Genomic DNA, 27,571 nt, shown 5'->3' with positions numbered 1-27,571 from the left:
ACTCAGGGCTACAACCAGTTGTGCCCAGGGCTTATTCGTGGCTTTATGTGGGACTTGGGATCAGATGGGATGCCAGAGATCAAAGCCAGGTTGGATGCATGCAAGCAAGGCAAGTGCCCCCCTACATGCTATACTATCTCTGGCCCCAAAGAACAATCATTTTCTAATTCCTCATGTCCTTATCATCTTCCTTGGAGAACCACAGGAAAGTGTTCACTGCCTTGAGTTCAACTAGGATCCAGCAAGATTTTAAGGTGAATCCTTTATTGACCAGTAAGCAAGTTCATGGCATCACAGATTTGCTGAAGAACAGGTCGGTCTCATTGCTCCAGTAACTGCTCCTTCTTTTCCATGATGAGGACAGTATCCACTGTTATTCCAACGTCCTGTAGTGACCAGTTCTCTTCCACTTGCAGGACTCTTCGAGGAAAGGAAGTTGAAAGGCTGTAGAGGGATGGGTGGTAGCCAATCTTCATCATCCAGTCACACAAGACCTGCAAGTTAAATCTTAGTTCATCAAAACTACACAGCGGTGACCCACTCTTATCACAAGGTCAGATAGTGTCATTTTGAGAGCAGGCCCCTAGTAAAATATTGGAATCCCCAGGCCTTTCAAAGGAACTTCCTATGTTTGATAATGGTGGTGGTGGTGATGCTGTTGTGGAGTACCAGGGATCAAACCAAGGGCCTCTCACTGGCAAGGTAAGTGCTCTGCCTCACATGTATTAGGCTCTCAGAAAAGGCTTAGAGACTATAGAGGCATTTCTTTAACCATTAGAAAAGCCCCAGCTTTGGGAATGGAATGATGATTCGATTATTCAATAAGTTCAAATACAATGGGTCAGCAGTTGAGGGATAAATTATTTGGATGAAAATCTAAGCCAAAAGTTCACTTAAATCACTGAGGAGGAGGGACTGGAGAGCCTCCTTTGTAAGCTGGAGGTCCTGATTCAATCCCCGGCACTGCATGGTCCCCTGTTCATAGCTGGGAGTGACCAGCAAGCACAGCCAGGAGTAAAACCAGAGCACTTCCAACTGTGGCCCCACAATCACTGAGGAACTTAGTCACAAAAGACATGTCCATGTCCCAAAGACTGCCTTATTATGACAGACCAATTTTCACTGCACCCTTCCTATAAATAGACAATACTTCCTGATATGAAGATTGCCACAACAGTCAAAAATTATACTTACTACAGTCTATAAACAATGCCTGCCAGGGCCAGAGCAATAGTACAGCAAATAGGGCAAGAGTACCCCTGAGTACAGGGAAGGAAGAGAGGGAGAAAGAGAGAAAGTGGAAGGAAGAAGGGGAGGGAGGGAGGGAAGAAGGAATTTTTGAATGTAGAAATAAAAACAGTTCAATGAGCAGAATACCTACCATATCGAAAGAACACATTGACAGGGCTGGAGTGATAGCACAGAAACAACCATTCCGGGACAGACCCTAGTTGGAGCACCATCATCCCAGATGGTCCCCCGAACCTGCCACGAGCTATTTCTGAGCAGAGCCAGGAGTAATCCGTGAGTGCTGCCAGGTATGGCCCAAAAACAAACACACCATTGAGAGGCTGGAGAGAGCACAGCGGTAGTGTGTTTGCCTTGCATGCAGCAACCCAGGAGCGACCCTGGTTCAATTCTCAGCATCCCATATGGTCTTCCAGCCTGCCAAAAGCGATTTCTTTTTTTTTTTTTTTGGGTTTTTGGGCCACACCCGGTAACGCTCAGGGGTTACTCCTGGCTATGTGCTCAGAAGTTGCTCCTGGCTTGGGGGACCATATGGGACACCGGGGGATCGAACCGTGGTCCGTCCAAGGCTAGCGCAGGCAAGGCAGGCACCTTACCTTTAGCGCCACCACCCGGCCCCCAAAAGCGATTTCTGAGCGCAGAGACAGAAGTAACCCCTGAGCACTGCAGAGTGTAACCCAAAAACAAAAAAACACTGACATTCTCTTCAGTCTCACCTAATAACACCATCCATACTACCTGGGATGATATTGCCAAACTTAACCAAAATATTTCTCCCAAAAAAATAAAAATTCTCGGGCCCGGAGAGATAGCACAGTGGTGTTTGCCTTGCAAGCAGCCGATCCAGGACCAAAGGTGGTTGATTCAAATCCCGGTGTCCCATATGGTCCCCTGTGCCAGCCAGGAGCTATTTCTGAGGAGACAGCCAGGAGTAACCCCTGAGCACCGCCAGGTGTGGCCCAAAAACCAAAGAAATAAAAATAAAAATAAAAAAATAAAAAATAAAATAAAAAATCTCACCTGTGAACTGCAAGACTTCAGAAACCTCCTTCGGGAGACATTCCCACTTGGACATCGGAGAGCAACAGTGACTACCTGAGGGGAAATAAATCTTCATTAAGCATTCCAGTTCACTGCCCTCAATGCTCCCAAAATCCCCACTCATCTTGCCTGTCAGCACTGTATACATTCAGCATCAGTACAGGAGACCAAGGATCAGAGTGACAGTACAGTAGGTAGGGCACTTGCCTTGCACATGGTCAACCTGAGTTCAATCCCCAGCACCCCAGATAGTCCTCCAAGTACTGCCAGGAGTGACCCCTAAGTATCGTTGGGTGTGGCCCAAAACAAAGGAAAAGAAACAAAACATAACAGAAAAGAACAGCAGTGCCGGGCTCCAGGCAGTATCTGAGTGGTGGAACACACACTTGGTAATGTGAGGCCATGTTTGATTCCTAACACTGTGCTCACCCATACAAACTGAGAATCTCTCACAAACTGTGACATAGAGGTCCACATGATGATGTTCAAAATATATTATAATATAGAAGTAATGCCTTTGTGTAATTGCTTTGTTTTCTAGCTATACTGGTACTCAGGACTCACTTCCAGCAGTACTTTGGTGCCAAGGGTCTAATCTGGGGCTTCTCTGTGCACAGAATGCACCCAGCCCTTTAAGCTGTCTCTGGCTTGGAAAGAATTCGTTTTAAGGGAAAGAAAAATCCCTGGACACTGAGCTAGGAGTCGCACCCAGTGCCACCAAGTACAGCCCAAAAATAAGGAAAAATAATCTTGGATTTTTCATTTTGCTTTCTTTTGTTTTCTTGTTGGGGGGGGGGGGGGAGGTTGGCTTTTGTTTTGTTTTGTTTTGGAGCCATACCTGGCAATGCTCATGATTACTCCTGGCAGTACTCGGGGGACCAGAGGGAAGATGGGGACCAAACCCAGGTCGACTACATGAAAGACAAATGTCTTACCCACTGTACTATCACTCCAGCCCAATAAATAATTTATTTAAGGGGCCGGGCGGTGGCGCTAGAGGTAAGGTGCCTGCCTTGCCTGCGCTAGCCTAGGACGGACCGCGGTTCGATCCCCCGGCGTCCCATATGGTCCCCCAAGCCAGGAGCGACTTCTGAGCGCATAGCCAGGAGTAACCCCTGAGCGTCACCGGGTGTGGCCCAAAAACCAAAAAAAAAAAAAAATAATAATAATAATAATAATAATTTATTTAAAACTGAAAAATATCAGGAACTGGAGCAATATCACAGCAGTAGGACATTTGCCCTGCACATGGCCAGCCCAGGACAGACCACGGTTGAGGTATCCCATCTGGTCCCCCGAGCCTGCCAAGAGCAATTTCTGAGCACAGAGCCAGGAATAAACCCCTGAGCACCACCAGGTGTCACCCAAAAACAAAATAAAACAAACAAACAAACAAACAAAAAAACTGAAAAATATCTTGCAAAAAAAAAAGAAAGAAAAGAAAAATATCTTGCAGAGTCTAAATCTGAAGATTCAAGAAACCCAGTTTTTCGGGGCTAGCGAGGTGGCGCTAGAGGTAAGGTGTCTGCCTTGCTAGCGCTAGCCAAGGAAGGACCATGGTTCGATCTCCCGGCGTCCCATATGGTCCCCCCAAGCCAGGGGCAATTTCTGAGCACTTAGCCAGGAGTAACCCCTGAACATCAAGCGGGTGTGGCCCAAAAACCAAAAAAAAAAGTTTTTCAATCTATAGTCACAAAAAGGCATAATGTCAAGGAATCCACTGACAATCTTATAACCAGAATATGAGTACCTGTGGGGACAACCATGCAATGACACATCAATACTGGCACATGCTTCCTACAGTGAATTCATAAAGGGCAGAAGCTGGTGCATTACTCCAGGAATCTAAATGGTTGTCATGGAAACCACACAAAGCTTGAAGAGCAGTGAGAATCTAAGTGTCAAGACAGACTATTGTGGGCATGAATATGTCTAGGCTAACAGATTAATTAGAGATTCTTTTTATTATTCTATTTTTTAATCTGTTTTTGGACCAAACCCAAGGCCTTACATATGTGAGGGAAGAATATTATCAATCTCCATCCCTAGCCCTAGAAAAAAATTTGGGGGGACAGAGCAATAGTTCAGCCAGTAGGGTGCTTATTTTGTATATAGTCAATACAATTTCTTTTTTTTGTTTGTTTTGGTTTTTGTTTTGGTTTTTGGGTCATACCCGGCAGCACTCAGGGGTTACTCCTGGCTCCACACTCAGAAATCACCCCTGGCAGGCACAGGGGACCATATAAGATGCCGGAATTCGAACCACCATCCTTCTGCATGAAAGACAAACACCTTACCTCGGTGCTATCTCTCGAGCCCCAGTCAATACGATTTCTATCCCCGGTATCCCATAAAGTCCCCCAATCACCACCAGGAGTAATTACTGGTTGCAGAGCCAAAAGTAATCCCTGAATCACTAGGTCTGATCCAAAAACTAAAAAAAAGGCTTGTTTAGGAACAACAGTTTCACAGGGTCTATGGCTTAATGATAAAGTGTCTGGCTTGCATGCATGAGACCAGGGTTCAGTTTCCATCATTGCAGACTGAACTTAAACTGAATTCAAGTTATTGGATTATTTTGATTCTGTTGATGAGAAACTCACATGCTAACTTAAAGTGCTACAAGCAAAGGAAGGGCCTGAGAAATGAAGCTCAGTGTACAGCAGGCTATAAAGGACTCAGGCTAAGGAGTTGGCTATGACATCAAAACAAGATTGTACCTAAGTACAGTACAAGCACATTCATGCTGTTTTCCTTTCTAAACCTCAATTTAGATATGGCATACTTGATGTTAGAGAAATGTAAATATACAGTAACTTTCAAAAGAGAAAGAAAGTAAGCTTACTTCTTCAGCTGTTTCAGGAGGTTCTTCAGGTAAAATAAGAATCTAAAGAAAAGTTAGTAAAAAGAATGTAAATTTTCTTTTTGTTTTTGTTTTGTTTGTCAGCCAAACCTGGCTATCTTCAGGACTTATTGCTAGCTCCGAGTTCAGGGATCACTCTGGGTGGTGCCAGGGATCAACTCTAGGTCAGCTATGTGCAAGGCAAAAACCTTACCTACTGTACTCTCTCCATCACAAGAATGTAAATATCTTGAAATTTTAAAAATTTAAGGGGCCGGAGTGATAGCACAGCAGTAGGGTGTTTGCCTTGCACATGGCTGACCCAGGACAGACCTGGGTTCGATCCCCAGCATCCCATATGGTCCCCTGAGCGAGGAGCGATTTCTGAGTGCATAGCCAGGAGTAACCTCTGAGCCTCACCAGATGTGGCCCAAAAACGAAAAAGAAATTTTTTTTCAAGTAGAGTTCCTTTTATTATACAATTTAGATATACTTAAACTCTTGGGGGTCCACACCCATAAGTGCTTAGGGTACTCCCGACTCCACTCAGGGATCACATCTGGTGGCACTTGGAGAACCATATGAGATGCCTAAGATCAAATTCAGGTCAGCTGGATGCAAGGTAAATGATCTACTCCCTGCTGTACTATTTATTCTGGCCCCTGACATACTGAAACTAAATGAAAGTTTTCCTCTTATTAAACATTTATTAACATTATTTTTTTTTTTTGGTTTTTGGTTTTTGGGTTACACCCTGCAGCGTCCAGGGGTTACTCCTGGCTTTATGCTCAGAAATCACCCCTGGCAGGCTCGGGGGACCATATGGGATGCCGGGATTAGAACCACTGTCCTGCAGGCAAGGAAAATGCTCTACCTCCATGCTATCTCTCCGGACTGAACATTTATTAAAATTTTAAAATGAGTGACCAGAATGATAGGACAGTGGGTAGGGTGTTTGCCTTGCATGAAGTAGATCAGGTTCGACGCCCCCAGTATCCCACCACCACCAAGTCTTACAGGAGAATTTCTGACTACAGAGACAGGAGTAACCAGAGCACTTCCAGGAGTGGTACTCCCCACATAAAAATGAATAATAAACCTGGGGCAGTGTTCAAAAGTGAATGGTTACCAATATCATCTAGATTGGAAAGTGAGGAAAATTTAGTTATGGTACTATTAGTCACTCAAAAAAATAGAGCTTAATCATGCCTTAGTTACTCAAAGAAAAGTTACTCGGGGCCGGGCGGTGGCGCTGGAGGTAAGGTGCCTGCCTTGCCTGCGCTAGCCTAGGACAGACCGCGGTTCGATCCCCCGGTGTCCCATATGGTCCCCCAAGAAGCCAGGAGCAACTTCTGAGCGCATAGCCAGGAGTAACCCCTGAGCGTCACAGGGTGTGGCCCAAAAACCAAAAAAAAAAAAAAAAAAGAAAAGTTACTCAAAAGTATTTCCTCGGGGCCGGGAAGGTGGCGCTAGAGGTAAGGTGTCTGCCTTGCAAGCGCTAGCGTGTCTACCTTGCAAGCGCTAGCGTAGGACGGACCGCGGTTCGATCCCCCGGTGTCCCATATGGTCCCCCCAAGCCAGGGGCGAATCCTGAGTGCATAGCCAGGAGTAACCCCTGAGCGTCAAACGGGTGTGGCCCAAAAACCAAAAAAAAAAAAAAAAAAAAAAAAAGTATTTCCTCGCAGGACCGGAGAGATAGCATGGAGGCAAGGTGTTTGCCTTGCTTGAGAAGGATGGTGGTTCGTATCCAGGCACCCCATATGATCCCTGGAGCCTACCAGGAGCAATTTCTGAGCATAGAGCCAGGAGTAAGCTCTGAGCAATGCTGGGTGTGACCCAAAAAACAAAAACAAAAAAGAAGTATTTCTTTGGACCAAAGCAATAGCACAGCCAGTAGGATGTTTGTCTTATACACAGCCAGCCCAGGACTGACCTGGGTTCAAGACCAGAATCCCATATGGTCCCCAGAGCCTGCCAGGAGTGATTTCTGAGTGTAGAGCCAGGAGAGCAAAGCTAGGAGCACAACTGAGTTATGCTATGTATGGCCCAAAAACAAAAAACAAAAAAGGAAAATGAAAATATTTTCTTAAAAAAAAATCCGAGTATTTAATAAACCTATCATTATATTCATAGCTTCCCTCTAAATTTGGTATATAGAAAAGTTAACAGTAAACAGGAAAAGTGAATCTTTTTTTGTTTTGGTTTGGTTTTGGAGTCACACCCGCCAGTGATCAAGGGTTACTTCTGGCTCTACACTCAGAAATCGCTCCTGGCAGGCTCGGGGGACCATATGGGATGCCGGGATTCAAACCACCGTCCTTCTGCATGCAAAGCAAACGCCCTACCTCTATGTTATCTCTCAGGCCCTGGAAAAGTGAATCTTACTGAAGTTGATCACTAAAATATGGCCTCATCTGGAGAACAATGTTCCTACCACACATTGATAGAACTCAATGATAAGGATTAAGCAATTAACCTTCTTTGGTGTGGGCTGTCTAGAAGGTGGTGAAAGTTTGGCTGAAGATTCAGGCAAGTTCCTTCTCCTTGCTGCTTCTCTGTTTGGAGTTCCAAATGATGTCTGACTCTCATTTTCAAACCCCAAATCTTCACCACCCTGATCAAAAACAAGAGTTAATTTATAAAAAAAAAAATGCTCTTAAATCAACTTACTTCAAAATGGTTATTTCTTTCACCCTATATAATTGAGTTATCTTTAGGCCCAGAAAATTAAGACTCCTTAGCCTAGAAAACATGGATGGCCAAAGAGCTAGCTTAATGGGGGGAGCACAAATCCTGCATGCAGGAGCCCTGGGTTCAATCCCAAGTACTGCAAAGTCCCTGAGCATGGAGCTGGACTGCTCCTTCAATACTCACATGGTCACAAAGCAAGCAAACAAACAAAATAGAATCAGAATGAAACTCTACAAGTGTAATGAACTTGGAGGATATACTACTCATGGAAAGATCTGAACCCCCTCATTAAAAATGATGATTTGGAGAGCCAGAGCCATAGCACAGCAGCAAGGCGTTTGCCTTACAGGCGTCCAACCTCAGACGAATCATAGTTCAGTTCCCAGCATCCCATATTATGGTCCCCCATGCCTGCCAGGAGCAATTTCTGGGCATCACCAGGTATGACCCAAAAACCAAAAAAATAAAATAAAATAAGATGATGATTTGGGGGCTGGAGTGATAACAGAATGGTAGGGCAATTGCCTTGCATGCGGTTGACACGGGATAGACCCAGATTTGATAGATAGATCCCATATGGTCCCCTGAGCCTGATAGGACTGACTACTGAGAGCAGAGCCAGGAGTAACCCCTGAATTGCTTCTGAGTATGGCCCAAAACAAAAAATTAAAACAAAAAAAAAATGATTTGGGGGGCCAGAGAGAGAGCACAGCGGTAAGGCGTTTGCCTTAAACGCAGAAGGACGGTGGTTCAAATCCCGGCATCCCATAAGGTTCCCTTAAGCCTGCCAGGAGCGATTTCTAAGCGTAGAGCCAGGAGTAACCCCTGAGCACTACCGGGTGTGACCCAAAAACAAAAACAAAAACAAAAAAATGATTTGGGCAGAGGAGCGTCTCAGTAATCAGGAGCACATGTGACCATGGTAGCCTCAGCACCACTGGGCCTATGCACCAAACCACTTGCCCTCTTGGCTAAGAATCCCAGAGAGATCCCAGGTGCCCTGTGCATTAATTGGGAGACCCACCAAGATGTGAGAGCCAAAATAATAGTACAGTGGGTAGATCATTTGCCTTGCAGATCCTAGGTTCAATCCCCAGCACCAGGAGTGATCTCTGAGGACAGAGCTGAAAGTAAACCTTGAGTACCCCTGGGTGTGGCCCCAAAACCAAACAACAAAAATGGTGATTCACTGTTTGGCCCCTATATTTTAAAAACAAACGAGTCCTCCTTCCCAGTTGGAAATATAAATTAACAGCCTCTGCCTTAGTTGCATAAATTTGTGCATTTAAGAATAAAATCGGGGGCCCGGAGAGATAGAACAGCAGCGTTTGCCTTGCAGCAGCCAATCCAGGACCAAAGGTGGTTGGTTTGAATCCCGGTGTCCCATATGGTCCTCCGTGCCTGCCAGGAGCTATTTCTGAGCACACAGCCAGGAGTAACCCCTGAGCACCGCCGGGTGTGGCCCAAAAACCAAAAAAAAAAAATAAAAAAAAATAAAATCGGAGTGTGGGGCAGAGAGAAAGCATGGAGGTAAGGCATTTGCCTCGCATGCAGAAGGGCAGTGGTTCGAATCCCGGCATCCCATATGGTCCCCTGAGCCTGCCAGGAGCGATTTCTGAGCGTAGAGCCAGGAGTAATCCCTGAGCACGCCGGGTGTGACCCCCCCCAAAAAAAAGAATAAAATCAGGGGTCATAGTGATAGCACAGTGGTAGTAGGGCTTTTGCATTGCACACAGCTGACCAGGGGCCGACCCAGGTTCAGTCCCCGGCATCCCCATATGGTCCCCCAACCGTGCCAGGAGCAATTTTTGAGTGCAGAGCCAGAAGTAACCTCTGAGCACTGCTAGCTGTGGCCCAAAAACAAACAAAAAGAATAAAATCAGCTTAACCAGAAAGTAAAAATAGTGATTCAGTCGAGTTTTTTTCAAAGGTTACTTTTCTCAAGGATTGAAGTCATGTGTTTATTCGGGATCAAAAACCACTGAAAGACTCAACACTAAAAACTGCAAATACAAATTGAGAAACAGGGGCCCGGAGAGATAGCACAGCGGTGTTTGCCTTGCAAGCAGCCGATCCAGGACCAAAGGTGGTTGGTTCGAATCCCGGTGTCCCATATGGTCCCCTGTGCCTGCCAGGAGCTATTTCTGAGCAGACAGCCAGGAGTAACCCCTGAGCACTGCCGGGTGTGACCCAAAAAAAAGCAAACAAAAAAAAAATTGAGAAACAGGAGCCGAAGAGATAGCACAGTGATAGGCATTTGCTTTGCACACAGCCAACCCAGAACGAAGGAACCCCTGAGTGCTGCCAGGTGTGGCCCAAAAACCAAAATGGAAGGAAGGAAGGAAGGAAGGAAGGAAGGAAGGAAGGAAGGAAGGAAGGAAGGAAGGAAGGAAGGAAGGAAGGAAGGAAGGAAGGAAGGAAGGAAGGAAGGAAGGAAGGAAGGAAGGAAGGAAGGAAGGAAGGAAGGAAGGAAGGAAGGAAGGAAGGGAAGGAGGGAAGGGAGGGAAGGAGGGAAGGAGGGAGGGAGGGAGGGAGGGAGGAAGGGAGGGAGGGAGGGAGGAAGGAAGGAAGGAAGGAAGGAAGGAAGGAAGGAAGGAAGGAAGGAAGGAAGGAAGGAAGGAAGGAAGGAAGGAAGGAAGGAAGGAAGGAAGGAAGGGAAAAAGAAAGAAAGAAAATTGAGAAACAATCACTGTTAATGAACAGTCTGTGCTACTAACCACACGTGCTTACCATCACTTCCCATCTTCAAAATCTCAAGTTTTTTAAATCAACACATGTAAAAGGAAGCATATGCAATGAGCAGAATTCAAAATAACGATAACATTTTCTAACCCCGAGCTTATGACCACTGCCTAGCTTCCAGGTTTCACCAGACATCTGATAAAAGCGCTCTTCCATTTTCCTCAATTTCATTTCTTGCTGCGGTTTTAAAACAGTTTCTCTGTATCTGCTGGCCTGTTCAAAACAATAAATACGGTGGTTTTATTCTATGTGTACTTTCCTTCAACTTTATATTAATTATCAAACTGGAGAGATGCACATTTCATTTGGAATCTCGAACATGCCACATCCCTCCAATTACTCTTGGAGGTCTCGTCTCTTCCCTCCCCTCTCCATCTAAATTATGGCTAGAGAGACAGTTTAGTGAGTGCTTGCCTTACAAGTGGCCAACGTGGGTCCAATCTCCAGCAACCCGTGTGGTTATCTGAGTCTGCCAGGAGTGACCCCTGAACATAAAGCCAGGAGTAAGCCATAAGCAAGCACTGTTGGATGTGCTCCAAATAACAAACCAAAAAAATAATAGTTATAAAATTAAAATTAAATAGGTAAAAACTAAATGCTCTAGATAGCTGGTATTCTAGGAATACATATTTAAACAATTCTGTTTTACCTTCTCACCCTGTACCTCTTGTTGCTTTTTCCTCACAAGTTTTTGCTTTTTCTCATTCTCCTCTTCTTCTTCTATGACATCAAAATATAAAAAGTTTTTTTTAATTTCCAAATATCAATGAATTGAACATTATTTTATCTGAAAATAGTCTGTAGGACTTTAGCATTTTGAGAAAGATAATTCTTTTTTCAAGCAATGAAAATGAGGGACCAGAATGATAACACAGTGAATAAGGCCAAACCAGGTTTGATTCCTAGCAGCTCATATGTTTTGTTTTGTTTTGTTTTGTTTTTAGGCCACTCTCAGCACCGCTCAGGGCTTACTCCAGGCTCTGAGCTCAGAAATTACTCAAGCAATGAAAATGAGGGGGCAGCATGATAACACAGTGAATAAGGCCAAATCGGGTTTGATTCCTAGCATCTAATATGTTTTGTTTTGTTTTGTTTTTTAGGCCACTCTCAGCACCGCTCAGGGCTTACTCCAGGCTCAGAAATTATTCCTGGCAGGCACGGGGATCTATATGGAATGCCAGACTTCGAACCCAGGTTGGCTACATGCAAGATCCTACCCACCATGCTATCACACCAGCCCCTCCCAGCATCCTATATAGTCTCCCAAGTCCACCAGGAGTGATTCCTTTGTGCTGAGCCAGGAATAACTACTTAAGCACTACCAGGTATGGACCCAAAACAATAATAATAATAACAATAACAACAACAATAATAATACATGCCAACAATAAAATAACATGCCAACAATAACAGAGATACATGCCAACAATAAAAATTAAAAAAACAGGGGTCGGCGAGGTGGTGCTAGCCAAGTGCTAGCCAAGGAAGGACCGAAGTTCGATCCCCCGGCGTCCCATATGGTCCCCCCAAGCCAGGGGCAATTTCTGAGTGCTTAGCCAGGAGTAACTCCTAAGCATCAAATGGGTGTGGCCTGAAAAACAAAAAAAAATTTAAAAAAAAAAAATCCACAACAAGGATCCAGAGAGACGGGCCCGGAGAGATAGCACAGCGGCGTTTGCCTTGCAAGCAGCCGATCCAGGACCAAAGGTGGTTGGTTCGAATCCCGGTGTCCCATATGGTCCCCCGTGCCTGCCAGGAGCTATTTCTGAGCAGACAGCCAGGAGTAACCCCTGAGCACCCCCAAGTGTGACCCAAAAACCAAAAAAAAAAAAAGGATCCAGAGAGACAGTGCAGAGGTGAGGGTGTTTGCCTTGCATGTGGCCAACACCAGATTTGCTCCCTATAACCACATGGTCCCATAAAAACTAACTAGAGCTACCAGGAATAGGCCTCTGAGCACCACCAGGCATGGACTCAAAACAAAAGAATTAAACAACAAAAGTTATAATCTCAGGCCTATGAGCACATACTTGGCATACAGGAGCCCTAGGTTTGATGCCCAGTATAGCCTGGTTCCCTAAGCACCACTGGGAACAAATCCCCAAACACTGAACCAGTGCTTTGAAACGAAACTTTTTCTTGGTCATATCTAGTGGTGTTCAGGGTTTACTCCTAGCTCTGCATTCAAAATAGTGTTTGGGGGCTGGAGAGTTAGCATGGAGGGAGGGTGTTTGAATTGCATGCAGAAGGATGGTGGTTTGAATCCCAGCATCCCATATGGTTCCCCGAGCCTGCTAGGAGCGATTTCTGAGCATAGAGCCAGAAGTAACCCCTGATTGCTGTCAGGTGTAACCCTAAAACAAAAATAAAATAAAATGGTGCTTGGGGGATCATATGGGATGCCAGGGATAGAATCTGGGTCAGTAAAATACAAGGCAAGAGCTCTCCATGCTGTATTATTACTCAGGCCATTGAAACAAAACCTCTTTGCCATGTATTAATATTATAGTTTTGGAAAAATTTATCACCAAAAAAATACTGTGGATTTTTTTCTTCAGACCCATGAACACCAGGGCAACTCCAGACTGAGAGCCTACAAATGCATACAAGGTAACATGAGGAATGCTACTATCAACCTCAGACTTGATCATGAAAGCAACAGGTCTAGGTTCCAGGAAGGAGAGGGACATGCTGAACATCTCCGTTTTTTGTTTTGTTTTGTTTTCTTTTCTTTTCTTTTTTTTGGTTTTTGGGCCACACCCAGCGGTGCTCAGGGGTTACTCCTGGCTGTCTGCTCAGAAATAGCTCCTGGCAGGCACGGGGGACCATATGGGACACCGGGATTCGAACCAATGACCTCCTGCATGAAAGGCAAACGCCTTACTTCCATGCTATCTCTCCGGCCCTAAATGTTTTGTTTTTTTTTTTTTGGTTTTTGGGTCACACCCGGCAGTGCTCAGGGGTTACTCCTGGCTGTCTGCTCAGAAATAGCTCCTGGCAGGCACGGGGACCATATGGGACACCGGGATTCGAACCAACCACCTTTGGTCCTGGATCGGCTGCTTGCAAGGCAAACACCACTGTGCTATCTCTCCGGGCCCAGAATGCTTGCATCTTTTTTTTTTTTTTTGGGCCCTTTGTTTTGTTTTGGGCCACATCCAGCAGCACTCAGGGGTCACTCTTGATTCTGCACTCCGAAATCGCTCCTGACAAGCTCAGGGACCGTATGAAATGCCAGGGACTGAACTCGAGTCAGCTGCGTACAAGGCAAATGCCCTACTCGCTGTGCTATTGCTCTGGCCCCAATGCTGAACATCTGTTAAAAGTGACTGAACCGGGGCCGGGCGGTGGCGCTAGAGGTAAGGTGCCTGCCTTGCCTGCGCTAGCCTTGGATGGACCACAGTTCGATCCCCTGGTGTCCCATATGGCCCCCCAAGCCAGGAGCGACTTCTGAGCGCATAGCCAGGAGTAACCCCTGAGCGTCACAGGGTGTGGCCCAAAAACCAAAAAAGAAAAAAAAAGTGACTGAACCAACGTTAGGTAAAATAATTCAAAAGATGTCCAATGGAGTTCAGTTCAATGGACTGAATTCATGCTTTGCATGTGGGAAGCCCAAGTTTGGTCTCTATTACTGCTTGCTCACCCTCACAGCCCAGTACTATCAGAATGACCCTGAGCAAAACAAAAAATGTATTATGCATCTCAAACAGCAAGTTTACTCTTTGCCCTGTGCTCAGGAATCTCTCCTAGAGCTGCTCAAGGAACCATAGGCTATGGCAGGGATCAAACTAGGATCATGTAGGATAAGTATCTTACCTTCTCTGCTCTCTCTAGCCCAGTAAAATGTTGAATATTGTGAAAAGTACTAGAACAAATAAAGAAGAAACAGTAGAAAAGTATAAGAAAGCATAAATAATAAACTTACCTTTCAGATAAACTGGAGAAGATTTTTTAAAAGAGTCTAGCCATGAGGTAGTCACAGAAATAATTAAAGTAAGAAGAGCAAGTAGTAAGAAAATCCGGCCACACAGCAAAATTAGATCCTTAATTCCTTAAAAGATAAAAAAGAAAAAGTTAGTGCCAGAGCAGTAGTACAGCAGGGCAGGGTGCTTGCCTTGCATGTGGCTAACCTATATTCAATCTCTGGCATCCCATATGGTCCCTGAGCCCTGCCAGGATTCATTCCTCAGCTCAGAGTCAGGAGTAAGTCCTGAACACCAATTTGGGGGCAGAGGAGAATTAAAATTCACTTCTCTTGGGGCCAAAGCAATAGCACAGCAGTAGGGCATTTGCCTTGCAAGCAACACTGGAAGAACTCTATTTAGATTCCAGGCATCCCATGTGGTCCCCCGAGCCTGCCAGGAGTGACTTCTGAGCTCAGAGCCCAGGAGTAACCCCTGAGTGCCTCTAGGTATGACCCAAAAACAAACAAAAAAATTCACTTCTCTTGATACTACCAAATAACAAATAGATTATACTATAAATACTATAATTTCATAGCTCCCCCATGCTAAAATTAGTAGTGATCATCATCAGAAATAGTTTTCACAAAACAATCCTAGAGAAAACAAAATCCTAGAATATTTGAAACATAAGAACATAGATATGGGCCAGAGAGATTGCATGGAGGCAGGGTGTTTGCCTTGCATACGGAAGGACGGTGGTTAGATTCCCAGCATTCCATATGGTCCCCCAAGCCTGCCAGGAGCAATTCCTCAGTGTAGAACCAGGAGTTACCCCTGAGTGCTGCCTAGTGTGACCCAAAAACAAAAACAAAAAAAAAAACCCAAAAACCATAGATATGATTCAAAGGAGTTTATATTATAAATAGAACTATCAACAATGCATGAATTTATAAAATACAAATTTTCTTTTATCTTTATTTAAACACCGTGATTACAAATAAAATTGTAGTTGTATGATTACAGTCATGTAAAGAACACCCCCCTTCACCAGTGCAGGATTCCTACCACCAATTTCCCAGATCTACCTATTCCCCACCCCACCCACACCTGTACTCGAGACAGGCTTTCTTTTTCCCTCATTCATTCACATTGTTATGATAGTTTTCAGTGTAGTTATTTCTCTAACTGCACTTATCACTCTATGTGGTGAGCTTCATGTCATTAGCTGCACCTACATGGGAAGATGGGGGGAAGTAAGGGTTGGGACTGAGGCAGTAAAATATTAGAAATGAGCTTTGAGGGGCCCGGAGAGATAGCACAGCGGTGTTTGCCTCGCAAGCAGCCAATCCAGAACCAAAGTTGGTTGGTTCGAATCCCGGTGTCCCATATGGTCCCCCGTGCCTGCCAGGAGCTATTTCTGAGCAGACAGCCAGGAGTAACCCCTGAGCAACGCCGGGTGTGACCCAAAAAAAAAAAAAAAAAAAAAGAAATGAGCTTTGAAAGGCAGTATCAAGGTCACAATACAAGATGGATATTATGGATATATAGAATATATGCATACAATACTATCAATATGAAAACAAGGAAAAAAAATATCCACTGACTGTCCCAACATAAACCAGTGCTAGAACAGCCTGCCCTCCTCCCAGAGTGCATTCCCATTAGTGTAGGGAGAGATAGGGGGAAAGCCTGTTGACCCCTATAGAGTCCACCTAGACCGGTGCCCAGGGAAGGACTGAAGTCCAGGAGAGAAAAACCCTAAATACAAATTTTCTTCTGCGCAGAGAAGATAATAGTATCCACATAATTAATAATTGTGGGGCCAAAAAATAAAAAATAAAAAATAATTGTGGGGCCTGGGCTGGAGCAATAATATAGCATGCAGAGCATTAGCCTTCAATGTGTCAGAGCTAGGTTCGATCCCCAGCATCCCATATGGTCCACCAAGCCAGCCCAAAGTGATTCCTAAGTGCAGAGCCAGTAAGTAACATCTGGGCACACAACCAGGTATGTCCCAAAAACAAACAAACAAAAAATTGTGGGAACAAAGAAATAGCTCAATTTGCTAGAAACCTCCCTTTCCCAAATCTCAGTCATTTAATACTTCCAGTGCTGAATTGTGAGGTTTATGTTCCTTTTGTTCTAACAAGCAAACAATCTGCCAGGTGTCATATCAAAATACAAAAGAACTAGACTTATTTGTTCTGCATGCAGCACTTAAGTGAAAAACTTTCAATTATGCTGATTTTTTTTGTGTTCCTTTTCTTGAGTTCATGTGCAGAGAAATTTAAGTGAGGAGATGGGGCCGGGAAGGTGGCGCTAGAGGTAAGGTGTCTGCCTTGCAAGCGCTAGCGTAGGACGGACCTCGGTTCGATCCCCCGGCGTCCCATATGGTCCCCCCAAGCCAGGAGTGACTTCTGAGCGCAAAGCCAGGAGTAACCCCTGAGCATCAAACGGGTGTGGCCCAAAAACCAAAAAAAAAAAAAAAAAAAAAAAGAAATTTAAGTGAGGGAAAAAACATGAAAAGCAAACTTACAATATTTTATTTAAGTACAAGTAAAAATGTATTGGAAGAATATGCTGAGTGAAATGAGTCATAGGAAGAAAGACATACAATGATCACACTCATTTAAGGGATATTTAAAAAAGTAACCATAGTATGAGAATAATCAAAAACAAATATAAACAAAGGCCAAGAGGGCTTGTCTATGGTAGGAAGCTTTCCCCAAATAGGAGGAGAGTGCAGTTAGGGTAGAGAAGGAACCATTATGACAATGATAGTTGGGAATGATCACACTGGACAAGAACTGGGTGCTGAAAGAAGATAAAATGAGATGCATGGCACCCTTCCAATAGCAGAATTGCATGCCACAGTGCCTACAAAGAGGAAAAGAGGAAGAGAGAGAAGAGACAGACAGACAGAGACAGACAGACAGACAGACAGACACAGACAGACAGAAAGCCTGGGGGTGGTGGAGGGAAACTGGTGACGAGAAGGGAAGAGTAACACTAGGAAAGGGGCCAGTGTAGTACACTATGACTGCAACTTAATAACTGTGTATCTCAGAGTGTCTCAATTAAAAAACAATATTTTAAAGGGAGGCACCAGGACCAAACAAGTGCAAGACTACTAAGTATTAGGCTAGATACAGAGGGAACAACATATTCTGGCAGCCCTAAGGGTGAGGGAAGAGCATATGGGAGGCAGGACAAAAACGGAGGTGTAGGGAGGACAAATTGGTGATGGAAATCCCCCCTGATTTTATGTAAATATGTACCTAAAATAATTATTGTCAACAATATGTAAACCACTATGATCAAAATAAATATTAAATTAAAAAAAAAAAAACACAATATTGGGCCCGGAGAGATAGCACAGCGGCGTTTGCCTTGCAAGCAGCGGATCCAGGACCAAAGGTGGTTGGTTCAAATCCCGGTGTCCCATATGGTCCCCAGTGCCTGCCAGGAGCTATTTCTGAGCAGACAGCCAGGAGTAACCCCTGAGCACGGCCGGGTGTGGCCCAAAAACCAAAAAACCAAAAAAAAAAAATATATATATATATATATATTTTTTTTTTAAATAATTCAATATTATAAAAGTAATAATAATGTAGAAAATAGGGAACACTCTCAATATAGGTGCAAAAATACAGTCCAGGTAAGCGGAACAGTTGACACATCCATCAACTTTCCCCTTTGGGGAATTCAACTAGCAGTTCCTGCTAAAAATATGAATATTGGGGCTGGTGAGAGTACAGCAGGGGAGGCTAATAGCAGAATAAAATAATAATAATAATAATTATTATTATTATTATTATCTTGAGTTTCTCCCAATTTGGTCTTTCTGATCCAGTCACAATGGTCTTCTTTTTTCTTTTTCTTTTTCTTTTTTTTTTTTTTTTTTGGTTTTTTTTGGGGGGGCCACACCCGGCGATGCTCAGGGATTACTCCTGGCTGTCTGCTCAGAAATAGCCCCTGGCAGGCACGGGGGACCATATGGGACACCGGGATTCGAACCAACCACCTTTGGTCCTGGATCGGCTGCTTGCAAGGCAAACACCGCTGTGCTATCTCTCCGGGCCCTTTTTTCTTTTTCTTAATTTCACCCCAACACATTTTTTTTCAACTTCTGCTTACATTCCTCAGAAGGCTTATATTAACATCAAGCCGTTTGTTGATGTAATTTAAAAGTAATGTCTATGTTTCTGTGCCTTCAGCCTGCCTCTGTCTCTGTTTCAGTGTCTGCCTCTGTCTCTCCCTTTCCTTTCCTCCTCCCACTTCCCTCCCCTTCCCCCAAGAACTTAGAACCGAAAGTGGTCTGAATGCGCGGTGCATCCTGGGAATCATAGTCATAACCGTCCTGTCGCGACGCACCCGAAAAGCGAAAATGACCTAGGGCGCGGTGCATTATGGGAATTGTAGTCCTATCGTCCTGTCGCGACGCACCCGACAAACGGTCTTCTACGTAACATCACAAGAAGGCTAAGGGCGAGAAAGCCGAAGAAGAAACCTTCACGCACCTAGGTCTGGAATCCCACGCCGGAGCTCCAGACACAAGAGGGGCAGTGCCGAGAGGAGGCAAATGCCTACAACGCCGCGAGAAACCATGATGTCCCGCAAGAAACCGGAAGTGAGCGGCAGTCCCGCCTCTTCCGGTGGCGCCTTCTCTCGGAGGGAGCGCTGAGGGCTTCTCTATGGGATCCGAGCGTTGTGGGGGGAGAATCCTTAAACATCCGCATCCGGGAGCTCATAATCTGCAGCGGACCCCTAAGAAGAAACGCAAAGAATCCTGACCGTTTCTCAGAACCCCGGGGCGAGGCTTCACGGCGTCCCCCTTAGTGGAAAGGGAGGCCGTGTGAGGCAGGCCCAGGCGTGTGTTGGCTTTCCAAAGTGTCTGACTACAAGGGATTCTCTCCTCGGGCCAAGCTGCTGCTCTGTGAAGGAAACCCTTGATGTCGAGGTTCTCACCCTTCCACCTGTTCTCCAGGCGGCTCAGTCTTCCTTGCACAACGCTTTCTTTCAGATCTAGCCCCCACTCTGCCTGGAGACCTGGGGGGAAATTCAATTCTGTCAGCAACTGAGTTTGCCCCCAGAAAAGCAAATGGGCAGCTCGCAACAAGAGCTTACTTCCTACACCTTCCAACGACTTAATGATCTCATCGGAGATGCAATGATTTTCACAGATTTGTTTGTTGCTGTATTTTTTTCTCTCTTTTTTTTTTTTTGTTTGTTTTTGGGCCACACCCGGCATTGCTCAGGGGTGACTCCTGGCTGTCTGCTCAGAAATAGCTCCTGGCAGGCACGGGGGACCATATGGGGCACCGGGATTGGAACCAACCACCTTTGGTCCTGGATCGGCTGCTTGCAAGGCAAACGCCGCTGTGCTATCTCCGGGCCCTCCTTTTTTTTTTTTTTTTTTTTTTTTTAATGACGTCTCCCACTTACCTGGAAACAAATGTGCTATAATCGTCTATGTCAACTCTTTTTTTTTTTTTTTTTTTTTTTTTGGTTTTTGGTTTTTGGGTCTCACCCGGCAGCGCTCAGGGGTTACTCCTGGCTCCACGCTCAGAAATCGCTCCTGGCAGGCTCGGGAGACCATATGGGATGCCGGGATTCAGACTGATGACCTTCTGCATGAAAGGCAAACGCCTTACCTTCATGCTATCTCTCCGGCCCCGATACATGCATGCACTTCTAATAAAGTAGATTTGGGGCCGGAGAGAGAGCACCGTGGTAGGACGTTTGCGTTGCACACAGCTGACCAGGGATGGACCCGGGTTCGATTCCTGGCATCCCATATAGTCCCCGGAACCTGCCAGGAGCAGATTTCTGGGCAAAGCTAGGAGTAACCCCTGAGTGGCTCTGGGTGTGGCCCAAACCCACCCACCCCTAAAAAAAGTTTTAAAAAGAATAAAGTTGTGTGGCCATGCACAGTGGTAGGGTGTTTGCCTTGCACACCACCAACTGAGGACGGTTTCAGGTTTAATCCCTGACATTCCATATGGTCCCCGAGCCTGCCAGGAGCAAATTCTGAGTGCAGAGCCAGGAGTAACCTGAGTGCTGCTGGGTGTGGCCCAAAACAAAAACAAAAAATTTAATAAAAATCAAGAACAACAAAATCATTACTAATTTATACAGGTAACAAAAACTCTTTCATCCAGCTATTGTCACATCAAAAGCTGCTGTGTGGGTGCTGATCTCATTTCTCCAGCAATGAGACCATGTATTTTTCCCTTTGGCAATCACAAAAATGAGAGTTATTGCCAGGATGACATCAAAAGAGCCAGGAAACTGTAAGGCCAGGTTCAATACCTGGACCCCCGAATAATCACCACTGAGTCTGCCAGGAGTGATCCCTAAGCACAGAGCCAGGAGTAAACCCTGAGCACCACCAGATATGGCCATAAAGCAAAAAATTAAAAGAACCAAAATGAGGAGGGGTGATTAAGGCACTTCCTTTTCAGGGGTCTCAAACTCAATTTACCTGGGGGCCGCAGGAGGCAAAGTCAGGGTAATCCTTGAGTGCAAAGTCAGTAGTAAACCTTGAATATTGGAGGGTGTGATCCAAACAACTAAAACAAAACAAAACAAAAAAAGATTCCTCTAGGGCAGGGCCACAAAATGTATGGAGGGCCTTTTGCGGCTCATGGGATTGAGACTCACATGCAGTAGACCTTGGCTCAATCCTCAGCACTTCCTTCCTATGGTCCCTAAGACCACAAGGAGTGATCCCTGTGCACAGAGCCAGGAGTAGCACCTGAGGCCATCCTGATATACCCCTGACCCCAGAAAATAAACAAAAGTCCAGGCTGTATCTGTTGGTGACCACACCTGTTCTTCCCAGATGAGTCTCTTCCCTACAGTCACCATACACAGATGTAAAATCACCCCACGCAATTATCTCCAACCCCAAATCAATCAGGAATCCCATATGAAATAATACATACCAGGCTGAGGTGAACCACGTATATTCTGGCAGTCTTCTACCTAGCATCTCCACCAAACTGCCTGCCAGAACTGCTGTTTTTATTGGGTACAGAGACCACCCCTGGGTGGGGCAGTAAGGACAGATAGCTCAGGCTAGCCTGAGCCAGTCCCACCCAAGTTTACAAGTAAGACAATCTCTGTTTTGGGATAAATCCTGTTGTAAGCAAACATACAAAGAAACGAGGGATGATTTTTGTTTTGGGTAAAATAAGGTGTAACCTAACACATAGGTTCAGTGTGGCCTTGAGTCATTTTATTTCAATTCAATGTGAATCCCAAGGACATCCCAAGGGCAGGATCTTGATAGCTGTGGATCAACCCCTGAGTAAAGAACTCCTGTAGTGCCCACAAAGATCCTCCTTATTTCACACAATTTGTACTTGATCTCAGGTGAGGAATATGAAGAACTTGATGTCATTGAGGATATAGCCAATCTTTTTTATTTTGTGGGGGAGAGTGGAGTCTAGTCCACACCTGGTGGTGTTTAGAGACTACTTGGAGCTCTATGCTCAGGGACCCATGCAGTGCTGGAACTCAAGCAGGGGTCTCCTCATCAAAACAGTACTCTGTCCATTGGGTTACTCCTCTAGCCCAGCCACCATCTATCTTAATGAGCGTTAGCTTGTAGATCTGCATCTCATCTCCTGTCACAGTATACTTAAGCCTGTTTCCTTAGAAAGAATGCTGCATAGGTCTTGAGAAATAGTACAGCAAGTAGAGCACTTGCCTTGTATATGGCCAATCAAGGTTCAATCTCCTTTATTCCATATGGTCTCCTGAACACTGCCAGGTATAATTCCAGAGTGCAGAGCCAGGAGTAACCCCTGAGTATCACTGGGTGTGGCCAAAAAACAAAGAAACAAAAAGAAAATGATGCATGGAAACATTCAGTTTGTGGGGCCAGTTAATAGAAAAGAGCATTTAGTGAGACTACAGAAGGTGGGGGTAGGTAGTGCAGAGTTGAGAGATAAGGGAATCAGGCAAAATAAAATCTCCAGAAATCTGCTTGAAACTCAAGCTGCACATGTGCATGGGGCAGGGAGGTTGTACTTGGAGCCAGGCTGTATCAGATTGGGGAACTAGAAGATCCATGAGTCACGATCCAAGACATGCAGGCTTCAGCAGACCCAAATCCTAGCTGGTCGCCTAAAAAAAAATCTGGAAACATTTTCCGCAAATAATCAACTGGATTTTAGGTTTTTCAGGTCATGCAATATCTACCTAAACTATTTATTTTATCTGTTTAATTATTTTTGTAGTATAAAAATGGCCAAAACAGCCAAGGGACCTAAAACCACTGGTGGTACAATGTATTTATTTACATTGCATACTTAGAACAAAACATTTGCACTATGGTACAGCCCAAGAGATAGTTCAATGGTTAAAGTACTTACCTTGCATGTGGTTGACCCAGGTTCAATTCTCAGTACCCCATGTGATTCCCCTGAGCAGAGCAAGGAGTAAGCCCTGAGCACTGCCAGGTCTGGCTTAACCCCCACAAAAACAAAAGCAAATTAAAATTTACTATTGTGTTACCTCAATTAAAAGCAAGTAAGTACATGGGACACAGGCAATTCTTAATCACCCCGGCGTTCCATATGATCCCCCAAGCCAGGAGCAATTTCTGAACGCACAGTCAGGAGTGACCCCTGAGCATCAATGGGTATGGCCCTAAAAACAAAACAAAACAAAACAAAAGAAAAAATTGTATGGTCAAACTGGATTTTTATTAGTATAACTCTAAATTAGAAATGATCTAATTCTTTTGCATAGAGAATTATATGGAAAAGAAGCTCTAGACTCATGTTACAGTGCTCTCAGAAAATTGGACTGTTAGGGCCGGAACGGTGGTGCAGCGATGGGGCTGCCTTGCATACAGCTGACCTAGGAACGAACCCTGGTTTGATCCCCCAGCGTCCCATATAGTCCCCCAGCCAGGAGTGATTTCTGAGCACATAGCTAGGAGTAACCCCTGAGCATCACTGGGTGTGGCCCAAAAACCAAAGAGATAGAGAGGATTGGAGCTTTAGTTTTTTCAAATGGGATTTAAAATGCATAATTGGGGAGGGGGCAGAGACAAGACATGCAGGAGGTAGGGCATTTGCCTTTCATGCAGAAGGTCGGTGGTTCGAATTCCCGCATCCCATATGGTCCCCTGAGCCTGCCAGGAGCGATTTCTGAGCATAAAGCCAGGAGTAACCCCTGAGCACCACCAGGTGTGATCCCAAAACCAAAATAAATAAATTAATTAATTAATAATAAAAAATAAATAAAATGTATAATTGGGACAGGAGAAATAGCACAGCGGTGGGGCATTTGCCTTGCATGTGGCAGACCCAGGAAGGACCCAGTTTAATTCCCAGCATCCCATATGATTTGCCAGCCTGCCAGGGGCAATTTCTGAGTGCAGAGTCTGGAGTAACCCCTGAACACTGATAGGTGTGGCCCCAAACTAATCAATCAATCAATAAAGTTAAACAAAAATTAAATACAAGCAAGAAGTTTTCCTCTCTGTAGTGGGGATTACTCCTCATGCAAAGGAACAAGCCAAGTTTATTCAGCCATCTGGCAAGATTCAAGGTGAACGTGGAGAGAAAAACTTTTTTCCCTGTAAATGACTAATTAAATGCATTCTAGGGGGCTTAACTTAATGCCTACTCCTCTTAGATAACCCATATTAAAGTATACTTACTAATTGTAACAGACTAGTCACGAAGAAACTAAAAGTTATACATGTTATCACTAGTCTGAATAGGATAGTAGAAGCCAGAACCATACCAGGGAGAATTTAGGCTGAGCAGGAAGTAGCTCAAAGCTGTGTGGGTGGGTTTGTTTGTTTGTTTTGGGGGTTACACCTGTGGCACTCAGGGGTTACTCCTGGCTCTGTACTCAGAAATCGCTCCTCGAAGGCTTGGGGAACCATATGGGATGCTGGGATTTGAACTCAGGTCTGTCCTGGATCGGCCACATGCAAGGTAAAAGCTCTGACCCCAGAGCTGAGTTTTATCTGCTGTATTGAGCCTAGTGGAATTCCTGGGCCTCTTCTTTAGGCAACACCTGTAACACTAAAGTGCTTATCCTGAGGAATGCTGGCAGCGTGACCTCACACAGATGCCAAAAATGCTCAGGGAACAGGTATAGTGCTATGATGCTTTGGTTTCTGTTGCTTAACTTTTGTGTCATCATCCCAGAGGGAGCATCTTCTACTGCTCTGTCCTAGGGATAATCAGGACTATTTACTGCTCCAGGGCCTGATCAGTTTAAGTAATAGGACTGTTTAATTGATCTGATCTTTTTCAGATGTTCATAACTGCAAACCTGAACCAGTCAATTGCCTGTGCCATCATTACAAGCTAAGATAGCATGAGATTTCACCCATTTTTATATGTAGAGCCTAAAGTCCTTTGCCAGCTTGAAGAAGTTACACTTACACTCTCCTTTAAAGACATCTAAGGTGGTCAAATCTTTTTTTTTTGGGGGGGGGGGCCCACACCTTGTGACGCTCAGGGGCTACTTCTGGCTATGCACTCCAAAATCGCTCCTGGCTAGGGGGACCATATGGGACGTCAGGATTCTGGATCTGCCACATGAAAGGCAAATGACCTATCACTGTGCTATTACTCCAGCCCTGAAAGTGGTGAAATCTTTAGGGAAAATGTGAAACAGGAAGGTTATCAGGAAAGCTGCCAGGGAATCAAGGGGAAGAGAGGCCATGGGAACTCAAATAGCCTAGGCCATTGTCATCAATTGGATATTATACTATGCCTGTTCAGTGACCAGATGGGATGCTATGGATTCAACCTCATTGTACACATGCAAGGCAAACTCTCTGCCCACTATATTATCACCCTCACTCCGACCCTCATCCTTCAAACTTTTTTTGTTTGAGTCACACCCAGTGGCACTCAGGGGTTACTCCTGGCTCTGCACTCAGAAATCACTCCTGGCAGGCTCGGGGAATGCCAGGAATTGAAACAGGGTCTGTCCTGGGTTGGCCGCATGCAAGGCAAATGCCCTACTGCTCCGATCAATCCCCTTCCTTCAAACTTTTATCCAGAGGTCTTAGTATTCATTGATGGTTAAAACACAAATATAAAAATTACAATTGCAGGGCTGGGAAGGTGGCGCTAGAGGTAAGGTGTCTGCCTTGCAAGCGTGAGCCAAGGAACGGACCGTGGTTCGATCCCCTGGTGTCCCATATGGTCCCCCCAAGCCAGGGGCGATTTCTGAGCACATAGCCAGGAGTAATCCCTGAGCATCAAATGGGTGTGCCCCCCCAAAAAAAAAAATCTCTTCCAAAAATGACAATTGCAAGTTGAATTTATGTTCCCTTCTCTGTAGTTCTTTCAACATTATTTACATGCCATTCTGCAGGAAAGAAATTTCCCTTCTTCCTTATGGATGTGATTTATTTCATTAGAGAAGGGGCGAGGTCTAGAAAAACCTCACTCCATGGGCACTGATGCCCATTACTTTGCTCTATTCTGAGCCCAGTTCATGAACTCTAGTGCTCTCTGCTTTGCAGGTAACAGCAGGGACTACCAAATTGTGAGTTCTCGCCTACAAATTCAAAGCATTCAATGACTTAAGTCATTGACGTGGGTATTGACTAGTTACATATAGCTACTTTTAGTTCTGCTTTTATAGCTAGTTACATTACATTCTACAGTTTAGAATAAAGTACATTGTATCTCCATCTCTACCCTATTTTTTGTTTGGAGGCCACATCCCCCAGTGCTCAGGAATTACACCAAGCTCTGTGCTATGAAGCTGTGCATGTGTGCGTGCATGGACTTTTGTGGGGGGAGGGAGTTGGTTTGGGGGCCACACCTGGTGGTGCTCAAGGGTTACTCCTGACTTGCACACTCAGGAATCACTCCTGGAGGGCTCAGGGGACCATATGAGATGCTGGCGATTGAACCCAGGTTGGCCATGTGCAAGGCAGATGCCCTTCCTGCTGTCTATCACTCTAGCTCCGATAGGGAGCTATTTTAAGCAGTAATCTGGGGGCCATGATAGAACTAAGATCTATCTGGTGGCCTGCATGCAAAACTTGCACCCAGCCATATTGAGCTCTCCTGTTTCTTTTCTTTTTTGTTTTTGGACCACACCTGGTGGCGCTCATGTTGGCTCTACCCTCAGAAATTACTCCTGGCAGGCTCAGGGAACTTTATGGGATGCCGGAGATGGAATTCAGATTGGCCCTGTACAAGGCAAATATCCAACTTGCTGTGCTATTGCTTCGATTCCTGCTTCTCTTATCTTTATGCTTCATCTGTGGCTCCCCACCCCCGTTATTCTTAATATTTGCCAAACAACATGTATCTCACAACATGAAAGCTGAAGAAGAGGGTTTGTGAGGGGGGTTATGGTGAGAATCAAACTCTAATGGGTGGGTCCCATCTCTGACCCCTGGAAGGAGTTTTGTTTTGGTGCAATTTAGGGTCTTGAAATCAACACTCGGGATTTCATTTATTTTATTTTATTTTTTTCTGGGGACCACACCTGGCGGCGCTTAGGGGTTACTCCTGGCTCTGCGCTCAGAAATCGCTCCTGCCAAGCTGGGGGGTGGTGGTGGCATATGGGATGCCTGCCAGGGATGGAACCTATATCTGTCCTAGGTCGGCCACGTGCAAGGCAAAAGCCCTACCGCTGTGCTACCACTCGGGTCCCAACAGTCGGGATTTAAAAAGAAGCAATACCTCCACCACCCCGTTTATTCTATTTTATCCAAATAGAGCAGGTCTGAGAGATAACCTAAAGAGCTGGTATATTCCCTTTGAGTGCAGGGTTCCATCCCAGGCACCTCTGACCACCATCCAGGGTGGTCATTCTCAAGAAAAATACCCCAGCGAGGGCTAGAGAATTAGTATAGGGGTTAAGCTGCTGGCCTTGCAGGAGAATCAGTACCACATACAGACTGGTAGGAATGAATGATCCTAGTGATGGAGCCAGGAGTAAGCCCTAAGCAGAAGAGTCTAAGGTGACTCAAACCCCATACTCCAGAAAAACACCCCAAATCGAGACTAAATTTCCCTTTCTCTAGAAAGAGTGGACGCCACTGACAATGTGGCACAGGTGCCCTTTCCGGAAAGATCCGGTGAAAGAAAGCAAT

At 45.1% G+C, this 27,571-nt stretch overlaps 1 protein-coding gene across 1 annotated transcript; it reads right to left on the bottom strand.

Annotated features, from left to right (window-relative positions):
• Positions 1-247: 247 nt before the first annotated feature.
• UBXN8 (UBX domain protein 8) lies at positions 248-19,078 on the bottom strand. Its single transcript, XM_049772401.1, has 8 exons — positions 18,990-19,078; positions 14,490-14,615; positions 11,214-11,281; positions 10,655-10,777; positions 7,608-7,745; positions 5,135-5,176; positions 2,269-2,343; positions 248-494 (listed from the first exon to the last, which is right to left on the bottom strand). The coding sequence occupies exons 1-8, from the start codon at positions 19,075-19,077 to the stop codon at positions 321-323; spliced, it is 834 nt and encodes a 277-aa protein (XP_049628358.1). The 5' UTR covers position 19,078; the 3' UTR covers positions 248-320.
• Between the last annotated feature and the right edge of the window lie 8,493 nt (positions 19,079-27,571).

This window comes from Suncus etruscus, chromosome 4, assembly GCF_024139225.1.
Source record: "Suncus etruscus isolate mSunEtr1 chromosome 4, mSunEtr1.pri.cur, whole genome shotgun sequence".
NCBI lineage: Eukaryota > Metazoa > Chordata > Mammalia > Eulipotyphla > Soricidae > Suncus > Suncus etruscus.
This window is presented reverse-complemented; position numbering and strand designations above follow the sequence as displayed.

Bases quoted from the DNA above. Each gene is read 5' to 3' on its own strand.
- UBXN8 (XM_049772401.1), bottom strand. From the start codon at position 19,077: ATGGTTTCTCGCGGCGTTGTAGGCATTTGCCTCCTCTCGGCACTGCCC. The intron at 7,746-10,654 runs GTTAGAAAATGT...GTTTTTGATCAG, and splicing joins GCAGTGGTCATAAGCTCGGG to GGTGGTGAAGATTTGGGGTT. The intron at 2,344-5,134 runs GTAAGCTTACTT...ATTTCCCCTCAG, and splicing joins CTCCTGAAACAGCTGAAGAA to GTAGTCACTGTTGCTCTCCG.